General features: G+C 38.7%; 1 protein-coding gene across 1 annotated transcript in view; it reads right to left on the bottom strand.

The window, feature by feature from the left end:
- Nucleotides 1-2,603: 2,603 nt before the first annotated feature.
- Nucleotides 2,604-9,718, bottom strand: part of LOC121341148 (SPHK1 interactor, AKAP domain containing) — a 44,267-nt gene continuing 37,152 nt past the window's right edge. Inside the window, exons 7-10 of the mRNA XM_041414431.1 lie at nucleotides 8,097-8,375; nucleotides 5,073-5,125; nucleotides 4,804-4,988; nucleotides 2,604-2,747 (exon numbers count right to left, since the gene is read on the bottom strand). Coding sequence (XP_041270365.1) covers nucleotides 2,604-2,747; nucleotides 4,804-4,988; nucleotides 5,073-5,125; nucleotides 8,097-8,375 — 661 coding nt within the window. The remainder of the gene's footprint in view (nucleotides 2,748-4,803; nucleotides 4,989-5,072; nucleotides 5,126-8,096; nucleotides 8,376-9,718) is intronic.

Here is a 9,718-nt window from a genome sequence, read left to right as displayed (position 1 = left end):
AACTGAAAAAAAATTAAGAATGGACAAATGCTTTTCTGATTTATTCAGCAAAGTGGTGGTTTCCTTTTCTGTGTAGCAGTAGAAATACCTCTGTTATCTAGACAATATTGCAGTAGCAGTAGAAATACCTGTGATATCAGACAATATTGCAGTAAATGTCCCTGTGAACTTACACAAGGAGAGGAAAGTCCTGAACTTCTGTCCCCCCACCCTCCAGCTCCTTTTGCAGGTACTGAAAGCAGCCAGAGTGAGCACTGACAGAGGCTTGCACATTGGGAGTTATGCTGGGCAATCAGGGTATCATTTCTATTTATTTTATTGTGAAACTAAGAGTGTTATATTTAGCCTTTTATCTCTTGAATAACTTGTTGAACCTAAGTAGCTCTGTCACTAAGACCTGGACCTTGCTCTGACTTGTTTTGATCAGAGCCATGGATCAGATTTGTCATTGAGAAGCAGTTTGAGAAGCTCCAGGGATGCCAGGCAAATATTTAATAGGTCAAAAAAATCCATAGCTCATTTGTGAACACTTTAGGAAGGCAAAGAGGACACACATTATAACATAAATTTATTTCTGAATAAATTGCAACATTAAGAACTACTGTACAGAGAAACTGCATCACACTTACAATTCTGTCATGATATTTGTGCTTTGTAAACATTTATTCTATCACAACAAAAAATTGTATACTGACAACTAACTGTATTTGGTTTAAAAATAAATACACTTTCCCATTTATTAACTCAAACAAAGCACTTTATAATTCTTGGTGCTTTTTATTAGCTCTCAGCCTCAGAAATGCTGAGCATTCAGAGTTGCCACTCATGTTAGTGGGAGTTAGAGATGCTCAGCAGTTCTTAGGGACTGGCCCAGTGACTCCAGTTATGTTCAGTGTTTGCAATAAATTGACCTTTATTTTGACTGCAAAGCCATCGTTCCTGTTCTGTTTATACTGCAGAGTAGATTGAGAATTACTCATGTCATTTAATGTTCCTCATTAGATTTTGATTCACTAACAATTTGTATTTTGTAACAAATGAGTGATGCAATCATGCAAGTTTTGTAATGGTTTTAAAGATAAAACTGAGAATATGGCTCTTTTTCATAAATTATTTAAAACTACTTCAAAATTTTCAAAAATATTTAGTGCAAAAAGATAGGTTTTTTTTCAAGAAATATTACAGAAGCATATACTGTTATATGGAAAATAAAACTTCTCTTAAATATTTTTTGGGAAAAGCAGGCAGGTATTCTATTCCACTATTTGAGTAAGACAGATGAAAAATATTTTCAAAAAAAAAACAAATTGCAAAAGAGCTGTGATGTTGTAAATCATGTTTACCTTTTAAATTCACACCCAGTCTCTTTGGCAGAGTCGAGAGAATGTATTAATAAGTGCATGATACCAACAGATCATCTCAACAGGACAATAGCAGAGTATATCTTATCAAACAATTATAGAAATGTTATAGGAATGTGGACTCTCACACATAGTCCAAACAGTTATCTTCAAAATGAACACATATGTCTGCTGAAATTTTAACAAACATTTTGCTTTTTTCTAAGTTACAAAAATTAATCTTGAGATTTTTAGGACAAGATGGTGCTCTTTTAATATATGTATTTCTTCACCTCATTAACAATTTATTCGATTACGTTAAATTAAAATAGTTGTTTTTTCACTGCTTTTAATTGGTATGTAAAATGTTACATAGTGCTTTCAACAGAAGCACTTCAGGTAACAATTGTACTATCATGATTCCCTTTTGCCAGGCAGGGACACTGAGGCACAGAGGTGAAATGACTCGCCCAAGGTGGCAGGGCTGGGGCAGGACTGGGCTTGAGGACTGCTGCCCTGGCTCACAGAGCTGTGTGCAGGAACCTGCCAGGTGTAGCTACACTGAACTGTACTGCTTCCCAGGAAAAGGAACCAGTGTTTTAAGGATAGTAATTAGGAGACTGGATTTTACTTCTTTGGGAAGGCTGCAGGAGTCAGGAACAGCTATGGAAGAGAAATAAACACATGGGAAGAAACTAAAATGTGTTTTCAGCAGCTTTTTTTAGTGTTATCTAACTGCAAAGGTGTTAGGTGTTCAAAAGCTTTCACCCCTTAGCAGATTACAGGGATTTTAAGAACCCATAAATATTACTTATCTAGGGACAAGAGTGCCTCCAGGCATTCTGAAACACACTCTGCTTCTAACAGTTAAATTGTACAAATATCAGTGTTGTTTTAAAACTGAATGGTAGGCTACTGTCCCATTTTACCTGACTGATTTAATCAAATTGATGAAAATTGAATATATTAGATAATTAAGCCTTTACTGTGTAGTTCATTAATTCAGGAGGCTAAAAATCCATCCCCTCATAGTACAGTGCATCCTATAGCACAACATGTCAAGAGACCCTCATGACACAGAAAGACACAATAAATTCGGATTCACTTTTCTCCTGGGTCAGTTGCGGCACGGATTTGTGCTGTTCTTGTAGAGTTTGTACATTTTGCACATTTTATTCAGTGATGTTCAGAAATCAGAGCGTTACACAAACCACTGCTTATTGAAACTGGAATAAAACAGGAAAGCTGAGCCAGGGAGCTTTGTTAGCCCAGCTCAAGCAGCCAGTCAAACAGGCTGGGGGTGATCTCTCTGCCCTCCTCGCTGAGCTTGCAGTACTGCACCACGGCTTGGAAGATATCCCCCACTTTCCAGGACTTCCGCTGAACTAACTGCACCACATCTAGAAACTAAATAAAAATAACACCATGAAATACACTTGGGATTTGGTGAACATCTTCTAAGGTTTTGTGGAATGCATAGACACAAACTCTTGTTAGCCCACCCTTTGTAAATGCACAGCTGCATGAGGGAGTGGAGACCAGTCAGTGCACAGCAACGTCAACATTCTGGCTATTTATAAAAACCTAATTTCTCTAGTTCCATAGCTCCCCAAAGACTGATGGGCCCTCATGACATTTGCTAAATTAACTGCTTCTGTCAATTATTTATTTATTGCAATGAAAGTAAAAACAGACAAAGTCAGTTTGATAAAGGATCGCTATTTGCCATGTTATCAAAAACTCATTGTCAAAATAATGGAAGTGTGATTATCCATCTTGAAAAAATATTTCTGCATTACCACTGGCTATATTTTACTTTATGTCTAATTTTCTGTACTTCCATATATATATGCCATAGTATTTAAAATATTCAAATAGTACTGGTGAGAGGGAATTCTGTGTAAAATTTTGTCACATGAAGGTATTTATCACAGTTGTGTTTTAAATATAGTAAAAACAGACATAAACATAGACAGTATCTGTATTTGACTTTTTTTTTTTTCCCAAGAAACCAGAGGTTAACTATATGTTCTTAAGCAGCTGTAAAAAAAAATCCTGAGTTTTGTCCACTTGGTACTTAATAATGGGCTCCACAGAGTCATCCATCTGGTCCCTTTTTCTTCTGAAGCACATAAATGAAAATCAAAACTTTTCATTTCTTTGAATTTCATAATAATTAGTTTGCTCCTTCTGTCTTTAGTTTTAAAGCACAAAAGAAAAGATTGTGTCTCTACTTGGTGTAGCTGTTTGCTATTTACATACTGCAGCATAAACTTTTAATATGTATTTTAATGATATTTAATAGGCACGTGATTTCCAAGAATGCTGTTGTAGGCAGGATGTGCTTCATTATTCTCTAGTGTATTTTTGCAATTGAATTAACTGTTTGCCAAAGCACATGGGTAAAGCTGACAGCTGTTTCTTTAATTAGATGCAATTTGGACTGTTGCTGTTGAATGCATTTTAAATTATGTTTATGATTCCCAAATGCATGTACTCAAGAAAATCAAACAATATCTCTGCTACTCAAAATGATCTTCCCATAAGAGACCAAAATACTGATTTGTAATATTTTTTCATTAATTGACTTAAATAATAACATGTTTTTAAGTCTTAAAGCTTAAGCTCTCCTGCTGATCTTGGAAATGGGTCTCTTTTTTGGTCTTTCCTGAATTGTTGTGGTTGGTGTTTGGTGGGGTCTACAAAGGAGCCCCAGCTGATCATTCAGAAATAGAAAGAGTTTGCACTTCTTGTGGCTATTTTGGACTTCAGTGTTGTTCCTGGCTCTGGCTTGGACTAACATCTCAGGAGGTTTCTCAGTCGTCTGTCTCTCCACTCTCTCTCTCAAGAGACTTCTGCTCTCAAAAGCTGTACCCTGAGCTGCAGCAATTTATGAACAGCTAGGCACAAGTCCAGATGACCTGAGGCTGCTGTAATTGGTGTTACAAGCAAGGCAGAACCAGCACAAGGACTGAAAATCTTAAGTCCAAACAATGTCTCACACTATAATGACGAAGTAGGAGACCATTATGCATGTGATGTCTACACAAAAATGTTTTTTTTATTTTTATTTTTTAAACCTTTGCACTTGAACTCCACGTAAGTCACGTGCAGCCTTTCAAATGCAGCCACATAAAGGACTCTGTTAATTCTGCCTTGGGCATTAGTATTTAATGTATCATTGATATGAAAAAGTGGACAGATTATCAAAGTATGCCATACAGACTTGGACAAGGTATCATGGTCACATTTTCTCATGCCATAGATAATCTGCTACATATTTCATGCACTTTAAATTCTGACACACCTGTCCTCACATTTCTTTCTCTCATAAACAGCAGTGTTGCCATCTTACTGTAATGAAGATGTTTTTGCATCTGCTTTTAAGCTCAATAACTTCACTAAATTGTAACTGTTACAGTTATGTAGACATTAATAGTATGCCCAATTCTGTAAACACTACCTTTTCAATTCTGTTTTCCTGAGATTTCTTAAAATAGATAGTTGGAATTCCAAGTTCAGAAGCAGCAATCCACTGCAGGGTGGCTCGCAGCTCCACGTCAGGGCACTCTGGCTCCAGATCAAAGTTTATCACCAGGAGGTCCTTTTGACAGTTGGCTGTTCCCACTGAAAGCTCTGAAGTACTTTCTGGAAAAATAATCCCACTAGTTACTGTGCAATTGCTTGTGTTACCTTCAAACTGTATGTTTTAATTGATATGGTTCAACTTACCCTCAGTGTTTTCTGTCTGTTCTTTAAGGAAAACCTTTTCTTCTACTAATTCACTTAGAAACAAACAACAACAAAACTTATTAGTCATACTTAGGAACAGTCTACAACATTGCTTCATGATGAACAAACTTCTCCCTCAATGCAAGACCTAGAAAACTGCAAGAAAAAGGTTACACAGGATGAAACAATAAAATGTTGAATATATTTCATTATTTAATCTGTGAATCAGGAAAAACTGAATTGCAGCATTTTTCTGTAGCAGGATGAAGTACTTGTATTAGTGATGTCATGTATTACGTTTCAGCAGGATCTGTGCATCTTTACAGCTCACATAATGACAAGCAAACGACATTATGGTAAGACACAGCAAGTCATAACCTGGGTGGAAATGCTGAATTTCCAATGTCTGTGTTTTGCTGTGACAACTTTCTGACGTCACTGACTTCAGAAATTCCCGTGTTCAGTATGTGATGTCCAGTCTGTATGTTTGTGCAGTGGGTGTGCCCTGGCTGCATAATGACATTCACCAGCTGGCAGGTTGTACCAGGACCTTTAGGCAGGATGTACTCGTGCATCTCTTGATAACTGAATTGCATGGTCAGTAGAAACATTCCCAGGAACAATAGGTAAAATGTACTGTGGGCCAAGTTATTATTATTATTGGAAAGAATGCTATTGGGTTTTTTAAAATGGCTTTTAATTGATCCTTATTTGCTTGACCTTCCTTGGTATTACAGTAGAGCTTTGTTAATATCTGAAGTCATTCAGAGAAGAAGGTTCAATGACAGAAAACTGATACCACGGAGAACTGTCTTTTAGACAGGGTGATTGATGGATCTGTGTTCTCAAGAGATCCACCTGACTGGGTTTTCCTGTAATTTTTCACTGTCTGGTGCCCTCACTCTGCACAGACACCTGCATGTGCTTTTTTCTGAAACCATGGGCAGGCACAGCAGCAGGTGCAAAGCAGGGCTTGGCACGATTTCAGTGGCATAAATGATTTGCAGTTAAAATTGGACTAAACATCAAGTCTCACTTCAGTGACTACTTACTTAATCATAGGAGAAGATGGCACGTTCTCCTGATAAATTTCCAGGTCCATAATGCCAAGACTGCTAGTTGTACTGCTGTTGCCATTGCTGACAAAGCAAAAGTTTAAGTATTAGTGCCAAGCTGTGCTGAACATGTCTCCATACATCTTCTAAAAATTTATTTCTGTACAAAGCAAAGTGGGGAGGAGCTCTGTTCCATAAAATCAGTTATACTCAGCAAGAGGTTCCCTGAATGAAGCACACTAGTCTGCTCAAAGTAATGAGGCTTTCATTAAAATAATTCTAGATCAAGCATGTATCAGTGCATCAATGCATCAAGTGATGCTGTAAATTGCAGGAAAAAGGGTGGACTGTCTTCTTGTGAATGGCTTATGCAATGAACACTTGGCCTCAAACAAAAACTGAGTGTGCCTGAGTCCTTGAAAAGAAGGATTAGCAGGTACAGAGATGTCCTGCAAGAAACCTGCAAAGATCCAGCTCTCTCGGAACATGGGGAGCTCAGGAGCAAGGCACTGGCTGCCCATCATACACTTACCTGTAGGGTGAGTCCACACTGGTAAGCAGCAGCAGTTTCAGTGTATTACATCATACCCCAAATACTGTTTGGGATCTGACGGAACCCACAGGTACAGGGATGGCCCCTCATGTTTCTGACTACTCTGAAAGACTGAGATTTTAATCAAAGCCAATTTGCTCATTGGGACCACAAATACACAGAAGTATTCTCTTTGGCTTCTTCACAAGCATGAAGTAGCACACTTGAGGATATTTAAAAAAAATATTACCAATTCACTTTATAACATCATTATAAATGTGACAGTGAATGTTTATGCAGATACTGTAATAGTCTCATGGACAGGTTGTGGATTTGCTGGCTGCAAGTCAATTACCATGAACAAATTCTGTGTGGCAAGTCATGGTGAACCACTTAATTTTTACTGAGAAACCAACCAACAGTATTTTCCCCTACATTAGAGGGATTGATTAGACAGTTCCTCTCCCCATCAGGGTGTTCTGAGACATTGTCAGCATGCCATGCATTCAGACTTGCTTTAGCAATTTCTGTTCTAGTGCAGAGCTGAAAGGCACAATACTTCAGCTCTCTCAGACCAAGGACTTTGATACTGTAATGACAGGATGAATGTTCAGCTGCACTGACAGCCATGTTTTGTTCAGTAATTTCAGCCAGCCAACAGTGCTCTCTGACAGAGACTCTTTCTTTTCCCTGCTTCATTACCATAATGTCTTCCCTCCTTGTCATCTTAATACTCAAGAAAAAGATGTAATTACTTGATAATATTTTAAAACACAGTCTAAGAGCATGTGAAGGAAAACCCTTACTCAATTTGGTGCTGTGAAAGGGCTGAAGTCAAACTACCACCGCTCTATATAAACTCCAAGGGCTAAATAACATTTTCAAACATTTGTCCTGACTTGAGTTGAAACAAAATCAGGTCATAGTAGTAGGAGCTGTTGAATTTATATCTACTCAGGGAAAAATTGGTCATCCTCTGTTAATTTGCACCCTTGTGCCAGTCTAAGCAGATCAGGGCTCAATCTTTGTTCTCAGTGCATGAATTTCACAGGGAAATGGGAATGGCAGTCTTGTCTATCTCAGCTAAGGAGGTGCCAAAATAAACATTAGGCAAATAACAGCAAATAAATCAAAAGAAAAATTATAGCAATTAACTTGTCCAATGGCCTTTTTGCTGTAGGACTGAGACACTTTGGTGATGCCAGGAGGTTTTTTCTTTGCCTGAATCGAGCTACTCACTAACAGTAAAAAGACCTGGCTGAGAATCAGAACACGGCTAATCTTTTCCCCTTATTAAAAAATAAAGAAATAAAGTCTGTCACTAGACATTCTTTACAGTATTCTGAGTAAATCTCGAGCTGTTGCCTCTCACTGCTGATGCAGGGTAGGCTTGGAGGGCAGAGCACACTGAACAGTGGGAAGAGACAACGTGGGTACCTCAGGGAGCGCTCGCTGAGCTGCAGGTAGCTGCTGGTGTCATCAGGATTGTCCTCATCGTTGGCCAGCTGGGACCAGCTGCCAGTGCTTTCCTCACTGCTGCTGAGATGGGCTGGAAATTCTTCAGCTGTTTTTGTCTCTCCTAGGATTTCAGCATCCGATCTGCTCTGAGGACTGCTGCTGGCAGGGTGATAGGGAAGGCACATTGATATTGTAATATAGGCAAACAAACTGGTGCCACCAATCTTCAGGCAATGCTGCTCATTAAAGTCAACCAAGCTGCAGAATTACAGACATGCAAAAGATTGGACAAGCTTATAATTTATACATAGTCCAGCAGAACATCTGGCCCGAGATGCTCTTAAAAAGGACTTTCTTATGACTGCTATAAATAAACACAAACCCTAGATTTAAGTATGCATAGAAAGGTTTTAGCTTGTACAGAAAGATTTAGCATGTATAAAAAACCTGATCACTGTAAAGTTTTATTGCTTAATGCACTTCAGTCAATCAGTGGTTGAAATATGTGGTATATGTTACTGCAGAATGACAGAATTTCTTGGAAATATATATTGCTGCTAAATCTCTGTCATGCTAATGGGTGAATGAAGTTCTTGACAGGGTTTTCTACTTTATTAAAATTGTAGATCCAAAAGAAGTGAAAGTAAGAAAGTATTGCGCGTTGTGAATCACTAATGACTCTGAGTCTGCCATGTCCTTAGGATCCTCACTGCTTAGGCTGGGGAAGGACAAAATATTGCAACAGTCAGAAACCAGACAGAAGATGGAGCCCAGACTGAGTTTAGAAAGTACAGGGTTAAGGGAAAAATGCTTTAATTCTGCACACTTGACATATGTCACATGTGTGTGTGCCATATATATGTACACATGCTCACAATTAACATAGAAAAAAACCTGTATTTTTGCTAAGTTTTTAGAGCTAAACTGGGTTTTTGATACAAAGAAAAATAATAATCAATCTCTCCAATAATTATATCACTGTAGTGCCAGAATAACAGGTAAAGCAAAACTGTAGTTTTGTTATATTCACTGGATAGTCTGCATTTGCAATTTAGGGATTAAAGCAATGTTATGTTCTGTACTGATAACCCTCTGCAAGTTCTCTCTAGAGAAGTTCTTGCCTTCAGACCTTTATCTGTAGTTATGTTTAAGGCATCTGCCTTCAGGTAAAGCACGAGATCACACCAGAAATTCTACTGCTCCTGAGTAATTACCTTGATTAGGCATATACTGAAACAATATATCAAAAGCTCTCACTCTCAGAAGTTGCTGCATTAATGCTGGATGACAGAGAGTTGCAGCCTGTGCAGGGAGCTGGGGCTTGCCTGCCTGGGGCTCTGCTCCCCTGGCAGGCAGCTCTGCTAAACCCTGTGCCTGTCCCCCGAGCCCTGGCCCAGGACTCTGCCCCTGCCCTCTCTGACACCTGGGCACTGAGCAGCCAGGCCACAGGGCAGGGGTGCTATTCAGCTTAGTACAGCACAGGCAGCTCCTGATACCTGGTCCAAAACACAAGAGGTTTGTGTGGGTGATGTTTCTTGGCATTTTGGGTTTTGTTTGATTCATTATGCAATTACATCTCACACCAGTGATGCTCTGAACTG

Source organism: Onychostruthus taczanowskii, unplaced genomic scaffold, assembly GCF_017590055.1.
Source record: "Onychostruthus taczanowskii isolate IOZ18803 unplaced genomic scaffold, ASM1759005v1 scaffold45, whole genome shotgun sequence".
NCBI lineage: Eukaryota > Metazoa > Chordata > Aves > Passeriformes > Passeridae > Onychostruthus > Onychostruthus taczanowskii.
The sequence above is the reverse complement of the archived record's forward strand: the minus strand, read 5'-3'. Positions and strand labels throughout refer to the sequence as shown.